General features: G+C 43.4%; 3 protein-coding genes across 10 annotated transcripts in view; 2 read left to right on the top strand and 1 right to left on the bottom strand.

The window, feature by feature from the left end:
* mtcl1 (microtubule crosslinking factor 1) overlaps positions 1 to 19,207 on the top strand; it is a 78,977-nt gene extending 59,770 nt beyond the window's left edge. Inside the window, exons 14-15 of one of the 6 annotated variants that reach the window (XR_003929717.1) lie at positions 5,122 to 5,631; positions 19,182 to 19,207. Coding sequence is in view for 5 of the 6 variants with exons in the window: in XM_030074890.1 (XP_029930750.1) it covers positions 5,122 to 5,343 (222 nt within the window). In the remaining variant the exon portion in view is untranslated. Of the gene's footprint in view, positions 1 to 163; positions 4,448 to 5,121; positions 5,951 to 19,181 lie in introns of those variants that run through there. The other 5 variants (XM_030074893.1, XM_030074895.1, XM_030074890.1 and 2 more) reach the window with 5 other exon arrangements.
* On the top strand, positions 15,230 to 20,338 carry LOC115375487 (TOX high mobility group box family member 4-A-like). 2 transcript variants are annotated; one of them, XM_030074897.1, is made up of 9 exons: positions 15,230 to 15,704; positions 15,791 to 15,856; positions 15,971 to 16,270; positions 16,468 to 16,713; positions 16,873 to 17,208; positions 17,441 to 17,521; positions 17,620 to 18,354; positions 19,039 to 19,181; positions 19,346 to 20,338. In XM_030074897.1, the coding sequence occupies exons 1-9, from the start codon at positions 15,603 to 15,605 to the stop codon at positions 19,401 to 19,403; spliced, it is 2,067 nt and encodes a 688-aa protein (XP_029930757.1). In that variant the 5' UTR covers positions 15,230 to 15,602; the 3' UTR covers positions 19,404 to 20,338. The 2 variants fall into 2 exon arrangements, with proteins under 2 accessions (XP_029930757.1, XP_029930756.1); XM_030074896.1 differs by having other exon boundaries at positions 15,968 to 16,270.
* On the bottom strand, positions 20,324 to 27,919 carry LOC115375488 (E3 ubiquitin-protein ligase TRIM21-like). 2 transcript variants are annotated; one of them, XM_030074898.1, is made up of 8 exons: positions 27,800 to 27,919; positions 27,350 to 27,635; positions 26,049 to 26,369; positions 24,440 to 24,532; positions 24,083 to 24,167; positions 23,877 to 23,966; positions 22,669 to 22,728; positions 20,324 to 21,967 (listed from the first exon to the last, which is right to left on the bottom strand). In XM_030074898.1, the coding sequence occupies exons 2-8, from the start codon at positions 27,605 to 27,607 to the stop codon at positions 21,432 to 21,434; spliced, it is 1,443 nt and encodes a 480-aa protein (XP_029930758.1). In that variant the 5' UTR covers positions 27,608 to 27,635; positions 27,800 to 27,919; the 3' UTR covers positions 20,324 to 21,431. The 2 variants fall into 2 exon arrangements, with proteins under 2 accessions (XP_029930758.1, XP_029930759.1); XM_030074899.1 differs by having other exon boundaries at positions 26,049 to 26,366.
* Positions 27,920 to 27,938: the final 19 nt, after the last annotated feature.

Below are 27,938 nucleotides of genomic sequence, written 5' to 3'. Positions count from 1 at the left end.
ATATTTAGGACTTCTCCTTGGATTTCCCTTGAAGTGGTTGAAGACAAACTTGTATCTCTTTAAGCATCTGAAAAGGGATCTGTGGTTACTCAGAAAAAAAATTAAGCAAGAAATCAACTGCAACATATGCACGTTAACTAAAATGTTGATGTTTTTTTCTCAGATCGAAAACACTGACTGATGCCATGGTAATGTTAAAATATTTCAGTGTTTCCGTAATACTGAATCTTTGCTTCACTATAGAGACTCTTTAGAGGTTTCTTCTTCTTCTGTACTTTCTTCTTCACTGTAGTGTCTTCCTTGTGGCTTGGCTTTTATCTCTGTATTAAACTATCACCAAGGCCCGACCAAAACATGATTTATGAGACTGATACTGATAATCGGAGAATTAAAATTAATGAACTCCTCAAAATGATTTAAGTGGGATCATGGTTGCAAAGTACCATAATTAATCTTTACTGGCCTTCTCTAATGAAATACTCAACCAGACACTTAAAATATACTTACTATATTTTCTAGTATTTTGTCTGGGCACCTGAAGTCTCAGTGCTAGTGAATACAAAAGGTGAAAAATCTTAAAATTAACCTTTATGCATTTTGCAAAATTTCTGTATTGCACTGATTATATCAGCATATCGCTAAATCTGTCAGAGGCCAACGCTAGCACTAAATTCACTAAATGAAATTGGTGAATCGATACATCGGTCGGGCCCTACTCACCACCCATTCAGCTGACCTGTGGGAAAAATAAATCATAGATGCAACAACATCTTGGGAAGTATTGCTGGTCATGTTTAAACGATGACATTGAAAGAAATATGAATTCACTCTCCAAAATTTGTGGAAACATGTCTCATGTTGCTTCATGTTGCTGCATGTAGCTTCTATCCTCTCCATTCAGTGTCGATAGTAGATGGTCATTTAAGACCGCCTTACTGTATTAAAGGTGTACATTATAACAATATACTCACAATATACAGACACATATTTGAAAACCATAACATGTACAATAAGTACAATAATCCCACATCTGCTGATTCATACACTCACATCTAAGTTTTACCAGCTGTTGTTCGGTGTCTCTTAATCTGTAAAACAGACAGAGTAAGATTAAAAGTCTTATTCACGATTATATAGAAGGGATTGGAGTGTGTGTTGGCTAAAATCATTCAGCAAATGGTGGGTGACAGCTTAAACAAAATATCATAATGGATTGTAATCATACCTAAACATGCAATATGTCAGTATTGAAATACACGCCTGGGTGTGGATCATGTATTATTGTTGCTGTTGGTGCCTCTGAAGGGACAGAGACACAGAAAAACAGGATAAAAGGGAAAATCCAGGCTTGGTGGGTGCACACTTAAAGAATCCCATCCTAACTATGCGGAGTTACATTACCAGTAACTCAAATCAAAACACGAATTTTGCAAATTCTTGGCATTTCATGGTGTTGGCCATGGCAATTCGTAGATATCTGGCTACCCCCGTTTGTAAAATGGACACAATTGCGACGTCCTGGGCTCAAATCCAGCCCAGGACCTTTGTCGCATAGCATCCCCCTCTTCCTCCCAGCAGTTCCTCTCTCTCTCCACTTTCAAATGTCTGATAAAGACCAAAAAAATAAAGAGAGTGACCGTGTTGCTAGGGAGTTAGCTGTGGCCTGTAAGTATCTGACTGTCCTGTGTGTATCGACAGCGAGGTCAGAGTTCCCCTGCTGTTTCTTCCAGGTCTAACGTGAATGGGTGCGTGCTTATTGCTGTCTATGTGGCCCACGGGCTGAAATCAGTGACCTTATTTCTCTCTGCCTCTGATATGCCAGCCTTTATCCTGTGTTTCCTCTTCCTCTTTGCCCGAATTTACCGATTAACATCTCCCACTCTTTCCTCCCTCCCCTCTCCTCTCCTCTGGGCTTTATCTCTCCCTCCTACCTGTCTGCTGTGTTCTTATCCAGAACCACACTGTCATACTAACAGCTCCTTGGGGACTCTAACTCTGCTTGTCTCCGTGATGTAAGTTCCTCTTCCTCCTCCTCTTCCTCCTCCTCCTCCTCTTCCTCAATGACTCCCCAACATGATGGGTTCACCGGCTACACGGACCTCTCACCTCACTTCCTGCCCCTCCCCTTCCCTCCCACCTCCTCCTCCATTATTGCATGCCTCACAGGACAGCAAGAGTGACAGTGTGTGAAGGCATCGGGGTGGTGTCAGAGTGGTGCGGCGGTCATGCATCTGTTTCTGTGTCAGTGCTCGCATGTTCGGTTTCTTCGGTATTGATCATCATGTTTTTTGTTTGTTTGTTTTGTTTTTTGTTTTAGTTTTTTAAAAAGATCGCAAAGTCGGCTCAAGTGACTAAAAGAGTCATCCGATTGTGTCTTGTTTGTTATTGGCTGTATCTCAATTTGGGATGTCATTATTTGGGCTGTACCTGAGTGAGAATTACCTCAGTCGACTCAGATTCAGCCGTTCACTACTATAGTTTGACTTTTTTTTTCTTTCTATTTTTTTTTTTTGTAATCATAAATATTTTGGCAATCCGAAAACACACTGGCAAAAGATTCAGCGTTGATCACATAGTAACAAAGGCATCATAACCAATCATAATACAAGAGTCATACAGTACAAACATGTTTTTGAGCATTTAAAAAATACAGAAATCATCAAGCGCGCTGCATAAACAATTTAATTACAAGCCAATTTGTAATATATGCAACATAATCAGAATAATGAGAAATTATAATAAGACAGCACACAGCTGTTAGGTTAAATGAAGCTCTTATAGCTTGCTTTATTTTTTAAATATCAGAAAATGTCGACTTTGTAGATTTTTTTTCTTGCAGCGGCGTCTGTAAAGTGTATTTTCTGCAGCAGCGACTCTCAGTGTCCCATAGAAATTCTACAGGAGCACTGTGGGTGGCAGTGTGTCTGTGTGCGTCTCCTGCTCTGTCCTTGACCGCATATTGCCATTTGTCACTTTGACTGATTCGTTTCCTTGCGGTTTTGCAAGGCACATCGACTGTCTTAACAAATGACAGCTTGACTCAAAGTATCTCAGTCGACTGAGGGAGTCCGTGATAGATGGTCCGACGCGTCGCCTCTCAGGGAGCAGCCCTAATGATTGAGAAGAGCAAAATGTGGACCAGCACAGCACACTTCTTGTGTACGACGTGAAAAGATGACTCTTTTGGACATGCTTCACTTTTGGAGCGACACAATCCTCAGCAGTGGTTGTTGGATGTCCTTTTGGGGTGGTATATGGCCTTATGGTAGATTATTCTAACATGACCCCGTTGTGTTTCTACCAGGTCCTCCTATCTCTGTCACCACGTCTGCAACTGGATGGACTCTGATGTTTTATTGTAGTTTGTTTTGTTTGTTTCATTGTGTCCCCCTATCTGTCGGTATGGTGCTTTCTCTCTCCTCTTTTTACAGTTCCTTCGCCATTCCTCTCACACTAACAAGCCCGCCAAAGACTCATTGACGAAGACGGCCGCTAACACTCGTCATTCTCTGTGTTCTCTCACCTCTGCGGGTTGCGTGTGATGTCTGACTCTCTGGTGGAAATTAACTGGGTGCTATAGTTCACTCTGCATGCTTAAAGGAAAAATCCACCCTGTGATGTGCGCACACTGTTCAGCATCATTAGTCTGTGATGTTCAGTGCATTCCAGGAGTTGTTTTGTGATTGTTTCTTTGGTGTGGCCAATTTCCCTCAACTTGCCCCATCAAATTCTGTCTCTGCTAGTGATTCTCTGCATTACCCAAAACGCCTTTTGACAGCAGGCATGACCTTGGCGCATTCAGCTGTGGATTATTCAAGTGGTGCAACAGTGCTTATACAGTAAGAGCGAGACAGTGAGACTTACTCCAGCTGAGAAAAAGCTGCAGTCGCCCACTGTACTCAAAGCACAACACGCCTTTTAGCTGCAGTGAATTCTGGTCTTTTGAGGCTACTGTCTGGGAGGAAATTGGCATTTCTGCCTCTTCTATAATGGATTTCTCCCCGTGTTGTTCAACACTGGTGCAAAATGGTGAGTCGAGTAAAGAATCCATTTGAATCTGAGGGACGGACAAAATATCACATTTACTGATGATGTTTCAGATAGCTGAAACATTTTCATCTTTCAAGCTCCATTTGAGCTGCTGGAAACATCCGGACCTGACGTTGTGCTGTCCACGTCACGCCGTCCGGCTGTTTTTAGCAGTGTTTCAGTGTTTTGGGGTGGATTTTTCCTTTAAGGCGAACGTAGTTTCTGAGGTTGTCAGGGTTTATGTGATGAAAGCAAGTGTTTGCTCACATTGCTGTTATCAGTATCCACTGACTTAACTTCCTGTACACATCACTGGTGCATGATACTGTATGTATGTGGCATTCTGTGATTTGATGTATTAGAATCACATAGGAACTGTGTATTACAGAACACCCATTAAAGCAGTACTTATACACGTGTTAAGCAGGTTGTGCATATAATTTGCCGTTGGACCCATCTTTCCTGTGTGTGCACCATCCATCAGCTCATTAATTCATACAGTAGGTTGTACAACAAATTATTTATTGATGAAGACGCCCGTCTGGTGTCCATCCATCCCTCTTGATTTATTTTCCTGCTTATTCATCCAGCGTTCCAGTAAAGCTGTGTAACGTATCACATATTAGTGGAGTCATCTTTCCTGTCTATACACTATCCATCTCTCTGGACTTATTTTCCTCAGTTCATCCTCTCACGCCACCGCTGCCTGACTGCTGGGTATTTTTAGCAGAACTAGATTGTTGCTTTGTGGGTTCGGTTTCCACCATCCTTCAGCCGAAACCTAACGCCTGGATAAGACAAACTATTTATAAATCAGGCCAGTGGTGTGATGTCCCGGTGTGATTGTTCACCCAATCACGCTCTGACAGTCATTCTGGGAGGGGTTACTAACCCACAGCGCCTCATACTTACCTACACTCTCCTTTCTTTTTTTTTTCTCATTTTTCTTTTCAAACTGTGTCATTTTTTCCTCCTCTGCATCTTTCTTGAGTTTGAATCATTTACATTCATGCCATGTCTGTTTGCTCTGGTATTTATGAAACTAAGATGCCTTGTTTTTTTGTCCTTTTTGATAACTCTTGTTGTTGGCAGGACCTGCCTCGGTCCCCGGTGGCCCCGCCCCTGGACTCCTGCTTCCTGAGACCGGCCCGCCCGGCCAACCGTCGCCCCCCCTCGCGCTGGGCCGCCCACTCCCCCTCCTCCTCACCCAAGTGGAGCGAGGGCAGCAAGAGGAGGTTCACCTTCCCACCTCCAGGACACAGCAAAACCATACTGGAGGCTGAGGAGCCAGGGCAGGAGCATCCTCCGGCATGAGGCCCTCCTCTTCCTCCTCCTCCTCTTCTCTCCACCTCGACCTGCCTCTCCTTCTTGGAGCCTAAACAGACCCAGTACCTCAGCAGCCCCTCTCTAGAGACTCCCAACAGGAGGAGCCAGAAGGGGCTGGGATCCACCCAGTAGCACCAGCTGACCATTAAGGAAAAACAACCAGAACTTCCTCTGAGAAGAACCTGGAATGTACTGTAATAACAGAGAAAAAAACATTTCCATAAGAGGTGCCTGTACACACTTGAGTTATTCATAGCCCCACACGTGTGTGTGTGTGTATATGTATGCAATACATATATATTTTAATCTCAATTCAGAACCTTTTTTTCAGGTGTCAAAGAAAAACTGTAGATCAGCTGTTGTAATTGTCCAAATATGAAGTTTACGCCATTTTTTGTCTGTTTTTTGTTGTTTTCTTTTTTTTAACATAAATACCTTATTTGTTATGTTCTGTCCTGCATAAATTCATATTCAAACTATTTTCTTATGCTGAGCAAGAGTATGCCCTTAATTTTTTTTTTTTTTTTTTTTTTTTTTTGGGGTTCACAGCCTTTGAAGCTTGAATCCACATGACTCAGTTTTGTTTAAAGGAGATCACAGACACAAAAAAAACAACAACAACACACAACTTCTGCTTCACCGGGGCTGAAGCGGAGACACATGATGTCATTTATTATGCTGATGTATTTATTTATTTTTATGTTCAAATGAATGTTTGGCTCTGTAAACATTTAGACGATGGGAAACAACAACTGAATAACCTTATGCATATTTGGAAGGCAGTTGTACAAATATCGGTCAAATATTTGCATGCCTTTTGAACACTAGCACTTTAGTGCATGTACATACAAGCGCTAGTCATTTGTGATCACTCAGCTCTGCTGTAAGAAAAAAAAAATCATCGTGAGGGTACTCTTAAGCTGTTGTTTTGTTGTCACATGATTTGCATTGACTAAAATAAGAACACTTTTTAAGTAAATTATTGTACCTACCAAGCTGTCTTTGTACAGTTGTTACTATGGGGTATGAATTACTTTTTCTCTTGGGAAGAAAAAGGGATTGTGGAAAAAAAAATGAATGTTTTAAATGAAAAGTCTATGTCAAAAGTCTAACGATCTATAGTCTCTGTTAAATTGGTAATAAAGATGAATGTGTATTTACAAGACTTGGTCCTGTACGTGTTGTGCCGCCGCTCGGTGGTGAGCGTCCGTCTTTGTGGATGAGCTTTGGAAGCACAATGCAAACGCTCTCATGAATTACATTTATCTTTTAAACACAAAGCTCATGGCAGATTAATGTACATGTTCCCTCATTAGACCCGAATTTGTGTTCTTAACCAGAGAGTGATCCTAAACTGTGTGTACGTTTGTGTGTAGTGTGAGTGTGTGTGTGTGTGGATTACAGTGCGGGCCGCAGGATTACAGTGGGTCAGGGGGGACAGACACAGGGAATATGAATAAGAAGATTGTGTCCTCTCAGAAGTCAAATCCCCTTGCATCACGGCCATACATGTGCTACCTTACTCATTTTATCCAGCTTGCCATGCTACATAAAGACCAGCAGTACAATATTACCCTCCATTATCTTATTTTAGGAAGGGAAAAAACTCCTCCAAATCCTGTATGCTTGAGGCACAACAGTGTCGATCTTGGATTTTCAGTTCAGCGCTGTGGAAAAATGTTGATGTAAGAATTAAATCCTTTCACTTAAGAGCATTGCCTTTTCAAGGAGAACTGCATGTGTTATTGGCCACTAAAGGAGACAGAGCGAGCTGGGACAGAGAGGGTGATAAAGAGGTGGAGAGAGAGAGAGGGAGGGAGAGAGAGAGAGAGAGAGAGAGAGAGCTGCAGGGCCTACCTTTCTCAGCATCATAAGCATGAATAATTAATCCAGGCCCAGCTGCACACCAGTAGCTGCTGATGGCACTGAGCAGGTCAGCGGAGGGAAGGAGGAGATGCTGGCTTTTACGTGCATTGCCCTGAGAGCCCAGAGAGGAACCAAGTGCTGAATAATTTACACTGACAGACACACACACACACACTCACACAAACACACACACAGCCCTCTGCTCTCTAAACAGCCTTCTGTTTTCATATCACTGATTTGATGTCAGTCGCAGCAAGAGGAGGGTGTGACTTCCAAAAGGGGGGAAAATATGTCCCCTAAGCAAATTTACAGCGGGACAAATCCTACCTGCCGTATAAATAAAGGTGCAAAGTTAAAGTTACAGCTTGCAGGTCGTCGCTATCTCCAACCTCATGAGATAAAATGGTTTGCAGCACTGCTTTTCGTCACAGTGGCATCTGTCAGATTTGGTGGGATGGTTGGTCATGTGCCAAGCGACAAGTGCTGAACTTTTTGAGCCCCTTGGCCTAAAGGGGGTGAACGAATTCATGTGTCATCACAAAACGTCAATCAAAAAGGGGCGTGGCCTACCAGAAAAATGTCACAAAACCTCCACATGGATAATGCAACACCAAAAAAATTGGCTGTGAGGTTTGTCCTGAGCTTGGGCCACACCCACTTCATATCAGGCCACGCCCACTTCAGTTTTTTGCAGTTTCTCCAGAGGGGGGTTTTGTGAGGTGGTCTTTGAGACTCGTGTGTGTAGCTGGTTTTACACACGGCCACGCTGCCACACTCACCTCTGCTTCTGCTATCGATTATAGATTCTTGACCAGAGGAATTAACCCGACCAACTTTGTGTTACCGCTGATCAGTGGAGAGGAGTAAAACTGATTTTTAAAATATATGAAAATGCCACAAATTATTACTTTGACACAAATGGTCGGACAAAAATGTTTTGTTTTAAAAGAGGTCCTACCCTATGACCCTATTCGTTCCAATTACAATCACACTGACACTGTCATTACCTCCTCTTCATAATACATTATGCTTATACATGAAAAACACATACAGGAATGTCACAGTATTTCAAGAGTGCAAAATGTAAAATTAATTTCAAACAAAACTGTACAATTTATTCATTCCACAAAGTTATATCCCATTTAATAAAGTCTGTCTGCTTGTAATAATCTAATAAGTCTAATAAGATTCAATTAAATGATAAGACATCTAAATACGAATGAGGCAGGGCCACTGGACGTTTTCAGGACATTGACAAATAACGGCTGATCTGCAATATCTGTCCAGGCTTTTTACAGGACATTATCCGCACAAATTACACTAATTTTAGCTTGACTTTTACATTAAAAAAAAAATCACTCCAGGCCCATTCACAGGCTCAACAGAGTTATTTTGTATGAAGTTATTACTGTCCTACATCATCTTTACCGCTCTGATCGGGTGGAGGCCAAACATGAAATCCAAATGTGGCGGCTCATCAATAAATCAAATCCACCGGATGCACAAGGTCAAATGTCGCTGGTGGAAAAAGACGCTGATTGAATATTCCAGATGAAGCTGTGGCATAAATTAGGTAGACAAAGAGATCAGGAGGGATTTTCCGGTAGTTAAGATATGATTATATATGTCTGATTTACTTCAGCGATGATGGAGCTAAGTGTGTCAGTGAAGCTCGGTTAGAGTTTGTGTCCTGACGTTTGACTCTGATTGAGATAGATGGAGAGAGCCACATCGTCCTCCCCGGCCGTCATGAATAATGCAGCGTGACTGTCTGGCCGTCTCTGTTCAGATGTTTTCGAGCTGTTGCCACGAGGATTCCCCAAATATTTGTTGGACTGACTAAGTAGATCAGACAGGCTTCTAGTTTCCTCCTCTCCCTTGTTTCGTGAAGGTTGCAGCTGATGTCTGAGGTTGAGGTCTGAGGTATCAGTGTTCACACAACGCTGAAACCCGCTCCAGGTCACTGCATGGAAAGGCAGACGTGTGTCTTTTTCGTTGTAGCAGAGTATGGATTTGTTCGCGTTCAAAGCTGCTCCAGACAACGTTTATACGTAAAAATACACGTAGAAAGTACAGAAATCGAAATATTAAACCTCCATCTTGTGCTTTTATAGATTCTAGTTGGAGTATTCTCACCTTTGGCTTTCTTTCTATTGGTATTCAGATAACATATTAACAAGGATTGTATGTTTTATGGATTGCGACAGGCTTTTATTGTTGTTTTTGTGATTTTGTGTATTTAGAATATCCTTATTATATTTTATTTTATTTTATTTTTCAGTTTAACTCACATTTTAGACTGGCCCCTGCCTAGTTTGCCGTTGGCCTTTCCTTGCTGTCACCTCTAATGGAAGTAGGTTGAGGTTTTATTGCGTTATCCTTGACAAACAAGTTTAAGACATGTAAATATCTTGCTCATATTATAATATAATATAATAAACTCAACAATAAGGGGTGATGTTCAGCCGGCTGGTCATTATCACAAACTAAACCCCAACAGGAAGAGCCGGACCCTGACGTGAAATGACCTTGTATCACCCACCCAGCCTGCTCAGGTTACATTATACCTACATTACTATACAAGCCCACAGGACCACTGTGTCTTTATATGCACTCTTCATGTGTCACCTGGTGTATGGAAAAAAGTGTCTGTCTCCACTGCCATGAATCAAAAGCTCCATGTTTCCCACATTACAACTGATATCCGTTGTTGTAGGCTGATGACTTCCTGGCCCCAGCAGGTGTTGTTGCTGGCTTGATATATCCAGTGTGCTCAAAGTGACAGTAGATAGCACTTATTCATAACAACTGTCACTCTTCAGAAACATCAGTCGTATTTCACACAGCCATAAATCGAGAGAAAGCAGCACTCACCTGTGATTCCTTTTTTTTTTTCTTCCCAACATTGCCGCCCCAAACAGCCACTAAGAAGAGAAGGAAAGATTTGAGGACAATGCAGCTTATCGACATCATGTGGCGTGATGTGAATAATGAAGTCCCTCACACTCTCAGAAATTCAAAACAGTAACTTCTGGCTGCTACTTGGAAGTGCCAAAGTGCAGAAACATCTAGTGTAATGGCCTACCTACTAAATTATATCAGATATATGTATAGGCACTGCATTTGTATAAAAGAGACAAAACACAGAATAAACAAACTTAAGTAAGAGTAATTTGACTGATAACATTCTTCATCTTTTCTGTTTTTTTCTATAGATTTCACAATAATATCGTTATCGCAAATTCTTTTGACCATCATAATTGTGTAGTGAAAATTTGATGACAGTCCTGTTCTAGTGCAAATTGAACTTTTATATACACTAAAGCAGGGCCGCACTGCTTTGTTCTCAGTTCAGCCGCCCTAAAAAGAAACCTTTCCTCAAATTTTGAGACTTAGAAATACCAAGAATGCATGTTCTCCCATTAATGAATCATTGCTTTCAGTAATAATTTCGGTTTCTTGAATTGAAAGTGTATCATTGTAGAGATACTTAAAAGACTTCAAGACACAGATGAAGCCACCTTTTAATTAATTCAGCTGCACATCATTCTCCGTCTGTGTCTTTTCTGCTAAGAGAATCAACCGTTCTGAAGGCTCCACGCTGCCTCGTTCGCCATGCAATCTGTCAAAATTGGCCCCCAAATTGCACTCGCCAGCAGCTGTGAGCAACGGCCTTGGACAGACAATGGGCAGCACAACAGGCCTGGCTGTGCGATTAGCTGAGAGGTTGTCATGCCAACGACACAAAAAGCCCTCTGCTCGGCGCAGGCAAAGGTTTGGGCCCCAAGGAGATTTCCTATTGAGTGAAAGCTTTGCCTGGAGGCCCGTCACTTGTCCTCGCTTTCGGTTATGTCATTATTCATGAAAAAAAAAAAAAAAGGCCTGTCCTCCAAGGCTCCCGTAGAGGCCTTCAGAGCAAAGCTGAGGCCGACACCAGTGTGTCAAAACTTCGCGGCGGAGGTTGGGTGTCAAGGTTTTTGGATTTCTTCTTCACAAGAAAAACACCATTGTACAAGAAAACAGACAAATCCATTGTGCCCAAGAGCAGGACGCCTGTTTGAACCCTGAGCTGAACCGTTGACGGCTCATACAAAACATTCCCACTGGAGTCAGAAATCTGAGTTCAGCAAATGAAACATTTATAGAAAATTTGCAACTAGACAAAAATGAGATAGCTTAAGGATAGGGCATAATACACTGAGTAGCTTTACGGGTGATAAAAAAATGTCAGCTCTTACAATGCAAAGACCACTGCACATACAACTCACTCTAAAGGTAAAACTATGTGTGGAGTAGAGCTTTGATTACTGCCTGAACTTTTGGCCTTGTTGACTTATCCCGCATGTGAAACGTTGATGTCAAAGGCCCCACTTCAGTGCCACGTGACAAATTTACATTTCAAGTTCAGCGATGCCATCTGTCAGTCCTTCTAAAGGCAAAAAACAAAAACACAGTAGTCATTTGAAGCCTCCTTGTCTTGTCTTTTGTCTGCATAATTTGCTCTGGACGCGCCGAGTGTTCTTCATGGTGCACTGCACACTCTCATACACACACTTGCGTACACACACACACACACACACACACACACACACACACACACACACACACACACACACACACACACACACACACAAACAACATCTCTCTGACACTTTGGGCCCCTCCCTTTTGCTAGATTGGTGTCTATAATGGAGAAAACCTTGGGGTCCCAGAGCAGCTGAAGCAGTGTGGATGAAAACAGCATTCTCATTCTTTCTCTCACTCTCACTCTCACTCTCACTCTCTCCCTCTCTCTCTCTCTCTCTCTCTCTCTCTCTCTCTCTCTCTCTCTCTCTCTCTCTCTCTCTCTCTCTCTCTCTCTCTCTCTCTCTCTCTCTCTCTCTCTCTCTCTCTCTCTCTCTCTCTCTCTCTCTCTCTCTCTCTCTCTCCCTCTCTTGCTCTCTCTCTGAGCCTGTCTGATACGGCATAAAAAACAATGGCAAAGGATTTGGGGCCGTAATCCTCCAGGGGGCTCGCAGGAGGTTGGAGACAGACTGGGATGCTTTACACACAATAATGCTGCTGCGCTTTCTCCTTCCACCGGATTTCACAGAGCAGAATGCAAAAATTCTACATTGCAAATGTTAAAGTCTAGCACAGGTGTAAGATTTGGACAAATTTGGTGGAAAACAAAAGATGCCTTCTATTCTACACTTTTCTAGAATGTGCTGCCACGTTGTGCCATTGACACAGTGAGGTAAATTGATCTGAGGTGACACATTGAATTCAATTTAAACAATTTAAACTCCAGTGTGTGTGTTTGTGTGTGTGTGCATGACAAAGCACACGCACTAACACACACACAAAAGGGTTTGATTGATATGTGTTTTAAAAGACAGATGCATTTTAGACTGAAGCTGCCAACGGGAGATATTTTGCGCTGACATTTAATGTGTTTGCATTTGACCATTTTCACACCAAAACACCAGAAGGTTATCTCAGTGTTTTCCCCCAAATTTTGGTCTTGGCAGGAAGGAAAATCCTCTGAAACAGCACCGGGGCACTAAACCTCTCCACTGAAACCCAAGATAATCCTACGACTACAACTGCTGCCACCACAACTCATACTATTGCTAGTACTACTACGGATAATAGCAGTAGTATCAATAGCATATTAGTCATATTAATTCGTTCATACTAGTGTAGAACTAATCACAACGTTGCATTAGAAGCAATTCAGATTAAAGACTCTCCATTGACAGTCGGGTAATATTGATCAGTTACATAACAATGCAATCGTGCAAACTGTTTCATAGTCATCACCTCAAATGTGGACAGCACCGACTGGCTAGTATCTTATTTTTACATAAATAAGAGGCCAGTATCGCCCTTATATATTGGTCTAACACACACACACACACAAATACACATACCAGGTTGTAACTGAATCGAGGAGATTGAATGTCACAAGTTCTGACTTTTAAGGCTTGGTGGCTGAAATGAGGACCTCCTCCCTGCTGACAGGACAGTCCTTGGCCTGACAAAGTGACAGTCAGCTGAACAGCGACAAGCACCGGCACATCGGCCTCCCAACGACAGACGCAGCACAAAGGCTACTGGCATTATAGCCTGCAATGAATTATGAATGAATTGCCCCTCCATCATAAAGATGTGGCTTTATGTGCAAGCTCCCTCCTGTCACGTGTGAAGTTATGGATGTGGTGGAAAGTGCCCGGTGAAATGGTGGATACCGTACTGGCCGTCCCTGTTGTTTTGCTTTGTATGACTCTAATGTGAAACATGTGTGCGCTTGAGGTACTTTAGGGCACTTTGGATTAAAAAAACATCAAATTATGTGACACACTGAGAAAAATAATCAAATTGTTGCTGCTCTAACTGGTCCATCCTTCAGTTCACCTTCCTTTGAACTCCTGCTATAGAGGTCTATAGTGAGTTTTTTTCCCCCATTCAGGTGCACTGAGTGTTTCCCAGTAGTGTGTTTGTGTGATTAGGGGACAGACAGACAGACAGACAGACCAGGGTCGAGGGCTGGAGGCAAGATGTCCCTGCAGGTTTACATACTGTGGCAGCTGATCCTTCCTCTGGTCACTGCTGCAGACGGGGCAGCGCTGTCAGGGAGCAAACCTCTGCAGACTGCCGTCCTGGTCAAGCAGGGAGGGTCGGGTGGAGGAGGAGAAGGGTTGTCATGGTAACCACACCTCTGCGGCTGGCGGCGACGATGTGACATTGCCCACCACGGTGTTTCTGGTCCCCTCCCACCGTGGCTCTAAAAGTCTGCCGAAACAAGTTGTGCCTGTGTTACGGGAGGTGTGATATTGCATCATAACTTGCAAACTTGAAAAGCAAAATGTGTGTGAGGGCTGCTGGCAAGCTTGTGATGTGTTTTGTCACTGTAAACAGCTTTTTGCAAGATGTGTGACATGCATCGCTCAAAGGAATGCATGTGACATCATGAGATTTAGTCTAAAGTTTTGTAAGCCACTGCAGGAAATCACAGCGTGTGGTGTTGTACTTGTGTTATAGGGTGCCCCACGTTGTATTATGACATACAAAACAACTTGTAATACAAATGCATGTGTACTCAGTCTTCAGAATAATGAAAACATTCAATGTCTTAATTTAATATAGAGCAATGATAAACAGAAAAACAGTTCTTATGCTTTTGCCAGAAAAGTATAACAGCGATTCAAAAGCTCTGCTGCTCTAAAATCATCCAACCATCGCCCCTTGCTTTCAGGCATCCACCTCACTTGAATGCTTTGAGGTGGGAAAGAGGAATTTCCCAGTGTCCGGTGGACTTGAACGCACCATAAATTAGCGATATGCAGCATGAGGCCCGGTGTTTCAGCCCCCATCAAAATATGAGAATATATCTGGATTTCATTAGAAGTTGCCATCCTGTGCTCTTAAACACATGTTAAAATAATTTTTGTAAAATCTGTCCGTTTTGGGCTTTTATTTTGAAGGGGCAGTTGCTTTCACCGGACGTTATCTTTACGTTTAAGTCATAGCAAATACAGCAAATACAAATTAAAATAGTTTGCAATAAACGTCATTTAATATGCTGTATTCTAACGTACCATGAAATATAGGCCTACGTGTTCTCAGTTGTGTTTTTTTTTTTTTTTCTGGGAGCATTTCCGGCCAGTCAGAGGTGATCCCTAAACTCAGAACCACAAAGTCAAAACTCAGTAATCCGTCGCACTTCAGCGCCACCTACTGTTCAAAAAAAGAAACGACACCTGCGGTCGCACAATGAACTAATCAGAGAATGAAACATTGAAAGCATCAAATTAGACAGCAGATTAAAAACATTGAATTTCGTTCGCAGAACCCGTGGTTTTAAGCTAAAAATCCGTTTTTTGCCTTTCACATTTTTGCACTTTGTCATATTTTTCATTTATTTGCGTTTTAGTAATTGGTCAATAGTCATACTCACAGTCCTGTTTACCTGTACTTTAGTCTTTATGTACTTTCAGCTGGTAATGACACTATTTCCGACAGCACCTGAAGGCAGCATTAGCTAGTGCGTGATGCGCCCACCGAGGCTGCTAGCATAAACCCGCCGCTGCTGCTCTTTTATCTTGTGTAAAGCCCGTAAACCGAAGTAAAGACTAGATATTATTTCGTTGCCATCTGTAATAACCTGAACGTTATAAGCCTCAGATTAGGTGATCCCTTTTCATCGTAGATTACGGCTCAACTAATCTCATTGATTTAGCACAGATAGCCCTAACGGCTAGTTAGCTGTTAGCTGTCTACGGGTGGGCTAACTCAGCTAAATGGATGGCAAAGGAGCTCATTGTCGTTTTCAGCGACGCGGATAAGGCGTGTGATTCAGTTCAAGATTACCGACGTTAAAAAATTAAAGCCTTTTAAGAATGGATCTCAATTTTTACTCGGACCTGTCGGATGGTTGTGGGCAGAATGTTGATTCCGAGATTTTGGACACGCAAGAATATGGTGGCTACTCCGAGAATAAAGTAAGTGAACGCAGCGGTGTGACTAGATGCTGTTTTGGCCTGGGTTTTCTAGCTGAGTTACTGAACCGTGTGCGGTGTGTTTTCAGTTTCCAGGAGGCAGTGATAATTACCTGACCATCAGCGGAGGAGCTCATCCTTTCCTGTCCGCTGAGGTGAGCGGCTTCATGACATCCTGGTGCAGTGAACGCAGCTCCTGTTTGGCAAACAAGTGGCAGAGTATCAGCGGCTAATTCACGACTCTGTTCTTCTTTCACCCCATTTAGCAGACCTTCCATACCCCCAGCCTCGGAGATGAGGTGTTTGAGATCCCCCCCATCTCTCTGGACTCAGTCTCAGCCCTCAGCGTCGGTGATGTGGTGTCCCACTTCGGGGAGCTGTCCGATGGGTCAGAGGGTGCTGGGGGCCCCTCTAGCTCCGGGAGCCTTGTTAGCAACCTGGTGGTGGAGGCCAATGACCCATCCTTCGCCTCTACTTTTGTGAACTCTGGCTCCCAAGGCCTGGAGCACTTGAATCTCGGGGTGATGAGTCAGGCCGGTGGGGGAGCTCTGCTCAGCTCGTCAGCTCTGGTGAGTAAACTTTACTCACCTGTGGACTTTCACCTTTGACACCAGCACGTATTTATTAAAATGCACTGTGATGGTGATTGTTGATAAGTTTGTTCTGTTGGTTCAGCTGCCCCTAAAAAAATTAATGATCTCATGCCAGTGACTGTTATAACACTGAGTTTTGACCTGCTACCCTCCTCTCTGTAATCCCTCTGCAGGAACTGGGTAATTCCAATGGGTCACATTTTAGCAGCTCTTCCCCAATGACCATTGACGTCCCACTTGGCGATATTGGTCCTGGTCTTTTGGGAAGCAGCCAGCTGACAACTATTAACCAATCAGAGCTGGGACTGGGTCTTGGGAGTGGGAACATGCTGCCTCAGTCAAAGACACCTGACCAGCCGCTGTCAGCAACACCGTCTCCAGCCGGCTCCCTGCAGGATGAAGACATGGATGAGTTCAGGGTGAGGGTTCACGCCTGCGGAGGCCTGGTTCTGCTAGCCACTTTTACGTAAATGTGTTGCTGATTTTATGCAGTGAGGCAGGTCTTGAAACTAATCCAGGCTTTCCCTCTCTCTCTCTCCCACTTCCTCCCTCCCTTGCTTAACACTTCCGCTCGGCAGAGTGTTCTGGCAGACTGTCCCGTGTCTCTCTCCTCCGCTTCTGCAACTTCCCAAGTGTCCTCCCATCCTGTTCCCACGTCCTCTGCCTCCCCGGCTGCAGCCAGGAGGGGTGGGGGCAAGCCAGCCACAGTGGCCTCACCGACAGGGTCAGTGGGTGCAAAGAAAGGGAAGAAGAAGAAAGACCCCAATGAGCCCCAGAAGCCTGTGTCGGCCTATGCCTTGTTCTTCAGGGACACCCAGGCAGCTATCAAGGGCCAGAACCCCAACGCTTCTTTTGGAGAGGTGTCGAAGATTGTGGCTTCCATGTGGGACAGTTTGGCTGAGGAGCAGAAACAGGTAAGCACACACTCACTGAAATATTAGTTCCTGAATAACTTCCATCCATCTGGCAGCATTTCCATAAAAAACAAAAACCTATTTTGTCCTCAACAACCTAACTCATTTGTAAGCTCATCACACGGTTGATAACTGTTTTTGGGGTTATACGTACGTATTTGCAGCCCACTCTGATGGATGGTGAGATATTGATAAATTGTGTTTATAATAGCTGGACTTTAATTTCTACTAGGTGTATAAGAGAAAGACTGAAGCAGCAAAGAAGGACTATTTGAAAGCACTGGCAGCTTACAAAGCCAACCAGCTCTCACAGGTAAGAACATCTTGACCCTTAAAGAAACACCTTTTTGTCTGTGTGGGATTTTACATTTATATGGGTTTTTAAATCCATGCCCTCTGTTTTTACTCCAGCCTTCCACTGAGGTGATGGAGACCTCCCCCTCACCATCTCCTGTGCCGATGGCCAACCCAACTCCTGCAGCTCCCTCTGCTGCTGCCCTCCAGCTGGTCCGCGCATCTCAAAACAGCCTGGAGGAAAACACCATCACCAACATTTGTGCCTCCAACATCATCCTGGATGTCCCGGAGGTGACGACACGATCACGGACGGGGGCAAACAAAGTCCCCGCTTCGGTAGCCGCGGCCCCTCCAGCCAAAACCGTCACCAAGATCATAATTGCCAAGCAGATGCTACAGGCTGGCGGCCAGGTGTTGACCGTGCTGCCTGGAGGGGTCCGTACCTTGCAGCCTGCGGTTGTTGTCCCGGGCGCCTCCCGCCAGCCCCCTCCGCTGCAGCAGATGCAGAACGCGCCGCCTCCACCACGTCTTCAGCAGATGGCGCCGGCACCACCGCCCTTACAGGCCAAGCCCCGCGAGGGAAGCACCATGGCAGGCCTCCCGGTGTCCGTCACCGCCACGCCTCCACCTCCGCTCCAGATAAAAATCGTTCCCGCTTCCCTGCAGGGCAAAGAGGCCGTGCCAATTATTGTGGCCACCACGGCCGCGGCCAACTCAGCTAGTGTGCCGTCCGCCGTGCCCACGTCTGCCCAGTCGACATCCATCGTGGCTCTGCAGGTGGTGAACTCCGCTGACCTGCCAGGCAACCCAGAGGAGGAGGTCGTTGCAGAGGTGTTGCCCTCAGAGGAGGTAAATAGTGGTGCAGGTGTCTTCACAAATGAAACACTGTCATGCTTCCTGCAGAATTTTTTGCCAGATTTGATCATTACTTGCTAAAATTGTATGTGTATATTGTCATCACTGAACATTTTATTCTCTCAAATATTGATGCCTGTAGGTCTGGGCCATATATTGATGTTATATCAGTATCGTGACATGAAACTAGATGTCGTCTGGGATTTGGATATCATAATATCATGATATGGCATGAGTGTTGTCTTTCCCTGGTTTTACAAGCTGCATTACAGTAAAGTGATGCAATTTTCTAACTTTTCTATTATTTGCCTTTACCCATTGATGTCCATTCATCAAAAATCTCATGGGGCACATACTTGGTGAAAGCACCAGTAGTCATCCCCACAATATCAACACTGATATTGTATTTGGTCAACAGTATCTGTCTGTATCAGGCCCCAAATCCAGTGTTTGTCAGGTATGGGTTCATGCTGGGGTCAGTTCTAAGATGTGCTGCAGCTTACAGTTTGCCTCTGTAGACGATTATGCTGCAGTTATTAATGCATTGCTCCTGTTAATTGTCATTCATGTCAGGCTAAGCAATAACACCACATGATGAATTTTCAAATCACATAAAAAAGGAAATATTAGGTGATAATTTAATTTACTTATTCTAATTACGTTCTCCTCGTCTCCCAGGAGGAGATGGACCTGAACGAGTCCGGCGATGCCTCCTCCGCCCTGAGTGTGTGTGTACGGGCCGGCTGCAACAACCCAGCAGTGGAGAGCAAAGACTGGGACAAAGAATACTGCAGTAACGAATGTGTAGCCACTCACTGCAGGTGTGTGTGTGTGTGTGTGTGTGTGTGAGACTGATCTTAGTTAGATCAAAATATCAAAATGATGTCCATTCAACAATTAGTGAACCTAGATACCTGATTTTCTGTGAGTGTTACCAACCAGTCATCGCCATTCTCCCTCTGTTTGTCTCTCTGTGTGTTTTCAGGGATATATTCATGGCCTGGTGCTCCATCAAGAACCAGAGCATGGGAACGGTGAAATAAGGAGAAGTGAGGCAGAAGACTTGGGGCTGATCAGCAGCAAAACCACAGCTAGACTAGAATACAAATCAGCAGGCGTTTTGGGGCAAGCTCAACCAGAACATGGTGGTGTACAGAAAGAGTCGAAAATATGTTTTGCTACGAATGCCTGTACATTACAGTGTTTTTAAAAAATATTGTTTTGTACACACAGGCTTGTTGTGGTTGCTATTCAGGAAATGAACAGGAAAGCTTGCTAACTGCCACCACCTACTGAATTTAGATGGAAGTAGCAGGTACAGAAGTATCTGCAGTGTGAATTATGTTTGAGTGTGTATGCAGCGTTCAGCCAGGCTCCAGTGGACTGGAGGGCTGCTGGGAAAAGGTGAGCGGAGAGAACCGTGAAAGACAAAAGACGTTCTAGAGAATGGAAACAAACTCATCAAATTAGTCTTGTTTTTATTTTCTGATACAGCTAAAGTCCATATGGGTCACTTTATACTTTTTTTTTTTTTTTTTTTTTTTTTTTTTGGTAAAAGTTTCCTGTTTAGGAAACTGTCTGTTACTCAAAGCTCTTTGTTCTGGAAGAGAGGTTGTTGGTTGTCTTTTTTTTTTTTTTTTTGTTACACAAGTTAAAATTATTGATGATACAACACTCAAGTGTCAATTGGACCCTTGCTTCGAAGTCTTTTGGTGCCTCTTGTCTCTTGTGTTACTCGATAGAGACACACTCCACAACAGTTCAATTTATTACTTTACTTGAATAAAAAAAAGTCTTCATTTGAAGGAATACTTTGTATTGCTGAGATTTTTGTACTGAGGTTAGTTGCCTTCCAGGCTTAAGGTTGCCTTCATTTCTTTTTTGTAAAAGATTCTCGGCTTAGGTAATTGTCAGTTGATAAAAAAATCATGATAAATTTTACTTTGTTTTCTTAATAAATTAGTAATAAATGCTCAAACCTTTGGTTTCTTCATCTTGTTATTCTGATTCGCCAGTCCTCATTATTTTCGACGCTTTAGCTCCGAGTGCTGCAGAGCTTCCACTAATGAGCATACAGAGAAAATAGGAGAGGCAATGCTGATGATTCCACATGAAGGTTAATCATTAAAAATAGACTCAAAGAGTCCAGTTAAGGAAAGAAGGAAGACAGAGGCTGTTGGGTAAAGTCAGTGAGGTGTGTGTCTTTGGTCCATAAAATTTTTATCTTTGCACATAAACCCATTTCACCTAAATGGAAGCACTTTGAACCTTGGGTTATATTATTTCATATTAATCACATTAATAGACTTTGGCTCATGAAATTATGACTCCACATGCCATCCTTCCATAATCCCCCTTTTCACGAAATATAAAACATTTCATAGTGGAAAAGTGTCATTTTACGTTGCAGGTTTCTAAATTACAGTCCTTGGTGGTGGTGGATGGTGAATTTTAACAAGTGAACTCAGCCTGGTGTTTTTCCAGGAAGGCTGACTGTACGTTGTGAAGCTGTTTGTGATAACAAATTACCAGCCTGGATTTGTTCTTCCAGTATTTCAGAGATAAAAGTTTATATGTCTCTGATTAAGAACATTCATAGAAATCATCCAAAATCCATCCTACATTTGATCTTACACAGGTTTTAGTGCTACACAACACTGCTTCATGAGATACTTCAACAGGAAAATATCTGAAAGGATTAAAAAAACAAAACAAAACAAAAAACATAAATTACACTTATAATTGTCAAGATACAATCTTTGTACAACTGCAGCCACTCATAATATTAAGTGCCTTTCATGTTCATAAGTTGAGCACAAAACATTGCAACTGGAGAACATACACCAACATACAATAAAAAAATACACCTGAGACAAATTTTTGTTGCAGTTATTGCGTTCTTTGGTTTTAGACCTAAGTCCTAAAAGACCTGTCTGTCTACCTTCCAAAACTTGTTTGCCTCCATTTCGGACCAATGTTTATTCCGTTGCACTATAATCATGCTGAGGCTGGGAAGGTGCTCGCTGCCTCAGTGCAGTCTTGGCCCAGTGTTTGCTTGTCATCAGTGTGACTCAGTGGACTTTTACAATAGAGGCTTTGCTGGGTGGATCCACGCGGTACAGTCCCAAGCCCAGGCACACCGGTTCAGTCAGTTTAGCCTGGAACTCATGCAGGTCGTCTGTGCCCAAGCGCCCAATCGTAGCGAAAGTAATGATGCCTTTATCGATATCAACAATGACCTGAATTTGGTTGTCCTGCAAGGCTGCAGGAAGAACTTCCTGGGTTTTGTTGTGGTAGGCGAACAGCTGGCCCTCGTCGTCGTGGCTCAGGCTCCAGGACTGGGCGTTCTTTCCAAACACGCTTTGGTCTTTGGCCTTGCGTTCGATGCTCTTGTAGGACACTGCGATGTCCCAGGATCCCTCAGCCTCCACCTGCCACATGTGGGTGCCAGAGGTGAAGCAACTGGTGGAGAGGACCTGAGGGGCTTCATCGAAGCGGGACTTCTGGCTGGGATAGTCCAGCTTGTGCCTCACTCTCTCCACGGAGCGGAGGTCAGGGGAGAATCCCAGAAAGGGGCTGGCAGTGTCCAGGTCCAGTGTGTAAGTACCTGAGAGAAAAACAGGTTCATGTCATTACCACCCTGCCAACATGAGCACACCTATCTAACACCGGCTGCTCCAAAAACATACACTAACTGGATATAATTTAAATCACTCTCATGCTAAGAGTGATGACAGCAGCCTCAAGTGGCGACTGTAAATTTCTACTCAGTCAAGTTTACCGTTATGCTGCATGGTCTGTTTTGTGATCTGTTACATGTGATGTTACAGATGATGCCAAGTTCAGTTTTGACCAAACTTGCAGGGAAAAAAAACAACATCTTGCTGCAGTATTGAAGCTTTTGGTAAATGGCAGTTATGGATATTAAAATTTTGACCTTTAACTTCAGCACCCTCATTGGGTTAGAATAATTTGCGAGGATACTGTAGCTGTGTGTGTGCAGCAAGCTCTGACTCATGGTGCAGGAGCTCAAATTTTGACTTTCAATTGTGGCGCCCCCATTTGACCAATAGATGTATTGTTTAATGCTCAGCACAGATACATTAGTCCTTCAACTTCCGTCAAAAGAAGACCAGTTGTGTCTCGGTGACCTGAGACCTCACATTTGACAGATAGACGGGTGGACAGGTGGACTGTGACCCACAGATCTTTCCGGTCAAAAGAGTGAGACTATGTTTTTTTATTGCCTTTCAGTCACTAAAATTACATTTATGACGCCACAATTTCAACAGCTCACACCTTGCTTACCTGGATCTTCTGTCTCTTCGTCTCTCCCGTCTTTCAGCGGCGGATAACCAACCAACAAATCTGTGCAGGGATTTTAAAAAAAAAAAACAGGCATTTGTATAATACTGTAATACATCAAAGAATGTATGTCACGGGGCCAGTTTAAGTTTTTTTTTCCTTTCTTTTCAATCCAGTGTTCCTAACTATTTTCTACTGCTGGAGCAATGGAAAATTACTAAGACACACTATGCAATGCCAACTATTCTGCTATTACATGACTACTGTGCCTTACAGTCATAATATATGTTCTAACCTTTGACCTGTGTGCATATATCTGACACCTCAAGTGCCTAGCCTTAGAAAAATAGACTCCAAAATAGACCTCATAATGGTGACTCTATCGCCATGGTGGGGTGATGTATTTGGCTTAGACTCATAGTTTCGTGATGTGTTTACGAGCACCACAGTTATTCTCCTGTGCAGATGGTCTATTGTCTAGATAATGTAATTAATTCGTATTTGGCTCAAATCATCACAGCTTTTATGCACAATTATTAGTTTTTTTCACTGACCAAGAAACCTCTGACCGACAGCAAGAGTATATTCAACTTGTTTTATCAAACTCATGAATATTCAGCATTGTAAAGTTTTGTGTATTCACTCCAAACTGTTTCTTTGGCTTCCAATCTGTAGACTGAATTAACTGTCACACTGCCTCTCTCTTGTCCTGAGTTTGCTTCAGCACCCAAAAGCACAAAAAATTACAAACATGGCAAATGAGGTGTCCTAAAAATCCTGCTGCACAAATTTTCCATAATTTCCATAAGTAAAAGAAACTATTTTGAGAGCTGCAACTGGAAAAAAAAAAATCCTCATGCCGATGACACACAGTGCAACTTACATTCGATTAGCTGCATGTTGTAAAGCTAAATTTTCACTGTTGCCACGTCACCAAACTCACATGTAACATTTCAAATGATGGTGCAAACCCAGATCATGATTTTCATTGGAGGGAAATCCAAACCAATAAGCTGCATGCAGACAAATTCGGCCTAAAGCTGCACCACAGTGGCTCCCCTCTCTGTTAGTGGCCGGTCGGTCTTTAACAGAGCCGATGCCGCTTTAGTCAGACTTCCATGACTTTTTCCAGGGTCTGGAAATTTGTGTTGTCAAATTAACCGACTTGTCCTGACCGAAAGTGGGGAATTTCAAGCTTCGCACATGTTTACCTGCAATGCTAGAGTAGATGTGGTGAACTCGAGTCTCCTGCTTGTCCAGTGCCTCTGTGAGGGTCTGGTTTTCCACCGAGTAGCTGTATGCTAGTTGGGAAGAAAAACAACAACAACAACAACAACAACAACAAATATGGTTAGACAAGCACAGGCAATGAGGGAAATGAGGGAACTTTGGGAATGTTTTTGAATGTTAATTTTACCGTAATACAGAACGATGAACCAGAGACAGAGCAGCACGACTGTGACGCTGTTGAGGCACGAGTCACCGGGGTTCACTTTCTGCTTCTGTAAAAAGAAAAGTAAAAGTTGTATCTATGTTACGGTCAAAAATTAACACTTTGGATATCCAAGTGAAAGATGAATTCCTTATGGGCAACTAATTTATTTATCTAATTTGTCATTAGTTCAGTTGTTTAGCATTAGATGTATTGTATATATGCTTTGGCAGTAAGGATGCCAGTAAAGCCCGTTTGAACTGAACTAAACTGAGCTAAACAGCAGTCTGGGTTTATCGGATGCATGATGCTCTCTAATGAGGATTTGGTAAATGGGCTCACTTCACGCTGGATGTCGTCTTGCAGTTTTCTGATGGAGTCCTGTGATTCGTCAATTTTCCGTTCAAGGAATTTGAAACGCTGCTCCATGTAATCCTGTTGCACCCACACCCACACCCACACACACATACACACAAAAGCTTCAATATCAGATTTTTTTTTTTGCAAACTTGTCACAAGCACTCTCCAATCTGTATCTGCTCATTCCAACTCTCAACTGAAGTTATTTCACTCTACTAAAAAATAGAGTGATACAAGAGTTTAAAATGAAGTTCAAAGCTTGGCCACACAACATGTATTTGTAAATGTGGACCCATCTGCAGGATGGGCAAAGCTAAAAAGGGTTAACACGTTGCGTTTCTTTAAGAACTGCCTTTACATTACTGCTTTTACAATGAAATACGCCGAAACACAGAAACATGCCAAGTAACATGTAAACGGAGTATTCCAGTTGCTGCAGCGCAGTTACCTTAACCGGAATATTGACCCGAACCGGAATACGGTGTGCATGTAAACGTAGTCATTGTGGTATGCAGTGACTGCCATTGTGGAAAAACACCAGATATAGGTGTGCATGGGGGCATCTGCCTGCTGGTTTGTTTGCATGGCGTGGTCAGGACTGCAGTCGAGTGTCTGAGTGCTTCAAGTCTGCCAGAGACGAGAAAATCCTGTTTGTCAGCGACATTATCAGCCCAGCACTCAGGAACGGGGATTTCCCCTGCGGTGCCAAGAAATCCAGCCCCTTTACAAGAAACTGTTACGCCAGCCGGCGTTACACAGGGCAACTTCCATGCAATCAGTCCCCCGTTGTAAACCAAATTATTTACTGTTGCTATGTTACCAAACTCATATGGAACATTCCAAACGATGATGCAATACAACCAAACGGCCTGAAAAAGTTTCAAATGTAACCTTGGCGTTAGAAAACCAAACTTATGCAATCTCACTGGGCGTGTCCCGACAGCTGATATCATCAAATATTGTGATTTTGCAGCCATACGCAATATTTGTATCAGTGGGTGCAATTCTTAAAATAAATAAATAAATAAATACATAAATATTTTTGCAGTCTTTGCACTTCATTACTTGATTTTAAACAAATTTTTGTTTCAGACGTTTTTGAGCTTCTATTTAAATTTTAAAAGATGTACTACATCTAGTGGCAAGTTGCCCATTTTAAAAGTGAAACAGCTGCACAAAGTAACACTTATAGCATGCATAGAACATTTTGATAACACACATGACCCATTTGATTAAAGTGCAATTCATGTACATTAAACACTTCATATATCAAGTTTTAGAAGAAGCTGAATAAATGAATAAATTGAAATCAAATTTTTGAAATGTTGATGTTGGCTTTGGTTGATTCATCTCCCCTCCACCCTGCCAAAATATCACAGTAATACAGAATTTTTGTGATATTTTGGTGAGACAACATTGCAATATCAAATTAAAGCCCAAGTGTCAGTGATACAAATGAGAACGGCAGCTTTGCAGTGTGTTCAGATCATAGAAACTGAATATTTTATTTCTATGATTTCTATGATGTCCGTTCAGTGCGTATGGTTCAGAGAGTTTGCAGTTTGGTGACGGTGTGTTAGGGAGGACTCACGGTCAGCTTCCTGCCCAGGATGCTGGAGGCCTCGGCGGCCACGTTCAGCTGCTTGCTCTCCAGCGCACAGATGTTGCAGATGTAGCGCCTGGACGTGTTGCAGTAGTACCGCAGCACCTCGTCTTCATGCTGCGGGCACTTCCTCTTCTGAAGGTCACCCAGGGGTGCGACCAGGGGGTGGCCTGTGAACACCGCCAGCTCCAAGTGGTCCTTGAGATGCTCCTGGCACAACGACACCTCGCACTTCAGACACGTTTTCACCGCCAGCTTCGTCCTCTCCGGACAGTAGTCACAGTGCACGCTCTCTGTCTGCTTGGCCTGCTGTCAACAATGTTTTAAAAAGCATTCGGAAGAGGGAAGAAAGCGACAAATCGTGTTAGAAAACATGAAAAACAGTTGAAAATATTTCTGAACGTTAAAGGAGCAGTTCACCAAAAATACGGTACAGTCTTAAGTGTTATTTGGCAAAGTTTCCAGTCTGTCGGCATCCTCTCTGTCTTCCTTTACCTAAATATAACAAAATGTACAAATGAAAAACTCAACAGGAGCAGCTCCCTCCAAAAATAAGGACACAGATAAACAACACAATCCACAGACTTCAGGGGTGAAGTGTACAGCTATCCACCGCCAACTAGTAAGAATTAGACAGATACAGTTTGTCAGGAAATAGTTCCCTACAAAGCTCCACAGTAATGAAGTGAAGGGAGACAGGGAATCTGGCGGCAGACTGGAAACCTCACTAAATCTCACAGAGACTACGTGGATGGACATATTGCACAAACAGGTCTAGATACTCATTACACAGCATGCAGGCTGGGTGCGGCTCTTGTCACTTTGAGCCACTGAACACAGCCACTCAACACAATAAAAACAAAGACAAACAAAGCAAGACACATTTTATGAATCCTCTGAAGAATTTTTCCTGCAGCATTTGAATCCAAAGTGCATCCACAATAGGTGAGGAAATCAGACTTGATCATGTGAGGCACAAACATGAGATACAGTTTGCAAAGTGCAACCTGCTGAAAATTCAAAGCATGTGCACAGTACAGATGGCAGTGTTGACAGGATGCACTCCAATAATATATCACCTCTGTTATTAACAAGCATGTATCCCTTGAATGTAAGGAAATTGTTACGGGTGACAGTGACATGATGGTCTCAATAAACGGCACCTTTTCTGTATTTAGGGTGAATTTATCATTGGGATTTCAGTGGATCTGCTTTAATAAGTGCCAGTTTAGGACTAAGGAGATTGTGGATGATAGGAGATAGTTTAAAAACATGTTAATAACAGGTACCCTCTGCTTCTTGTTCTCCCTGTAGTCCTCTGCGATGCTGGCTAGGGCAAAGCTCTTCTGCACCCCGATGATCTTGCCGAAGTAGGCCCTGCAGTCCGGGCAGCGGAAGGGGACGTCAGAGGAGTGATCTATCATGCCCTCCAGACACTCCATGCACATGGAGTGACCGCAGGGCAGCTGCCGGGGCTCCCTGAAGATGTCCCGGCACACCGGGCACGTCAGCAGCACCTCCAGCTCGGCTTTCTCCTCATTGGCCATGTGGCTCCCACCTGTCTCCCTGGGAAAGCTGGTGAGCAGGAGGAGCGGGCAGGAGAGGGTTAACAGCAAGGCGGTCAGGAGAGGCTGCTCGCTCCTCTTCACAGCAAACACCGAGAAACTGATTTGTGGCCCACAGCCTGTTGGTTAAGCCGCTGTGTACCGAAGTGTACCGAAATATTGATAATCCCCTACCTTTGAAGCCCGTAGTTCGGCTCGTCCTCCGTCCTACACGCACAGCGGCAAAAGTGAAAGTACAGCCGAGTTTATAGTTTGTCTTGTACTTCCTGAAGAGCCGGGGCGCGAGGGGCGGGGCCACGAGGCCGCCGTGTGG

The sequence above is a fragment of the Myripristis murdjan genome, chromosome 17 (assembly GCF_902150065.1).
Source record: "Myripristis murdjan chromosome 17, fMyrMur1.1, whole genome shotgun sequence".
Taxonomy (NCBI): Eukaryota; Metazoa; Chordata; class Actinopteri; order Holocentriformes; family Holocentridae; genus Myripristis; species Myripristis murdjan.
The sequence above is the reverse complement of the archived record's forward strand: the minus strand, read 5'-3'. Positions and strand labels throughout refer to the sequence as shown.

Excerpts from the sequence above, each read along its gene's own strand:
- LOC115375487 (XM_030074896.1), top strand. The coding sequence starts at position 15,603 with ATGGATCTCAATTTTTACTCGGACCTGTCGGATGGTTGTGGGCAGAAT. Across the intron at positions 15,705-15,790 it reads GTGGCTACTCCGAGAATAAA|TTTCCAGGAGGCAGTGATAA; the intron begins GTAAGTGAACGC and ends GTGTGTTTTCAG. Across the intron at positions 18,355-19,038 it reads AGGTGTTGCCCTCAGAGGAG|GAGGAGATGGACCTGAACGA; the intron begins GTAAATAGTGGT and ends CTCGTCTCCCAG.
- LOC115375488 (XM_030074898.1), bottom strand. The coding sequence starts at position 27,607 with ATGGCCAATGAGGAGAAAGCCGAGCTGGAGGTGCTGCTGACGTGCCCG. Across the intron at positions 24,168-24,439 it reads AAGACGACATCCAGCGTGAA|AAGCAGAAAGTGAACCCCGG; the intron begins GTGAGCCCATTT and ends TTCTTTTTACAG. Across the intron at positions 22,729-23,876 it reads CATCTACTCTAGCATTGCAG|ATTTGTTGGTTGGTTATCCG; the intron begins GTAAACATGTGC and ends ATCCCTGCACAG.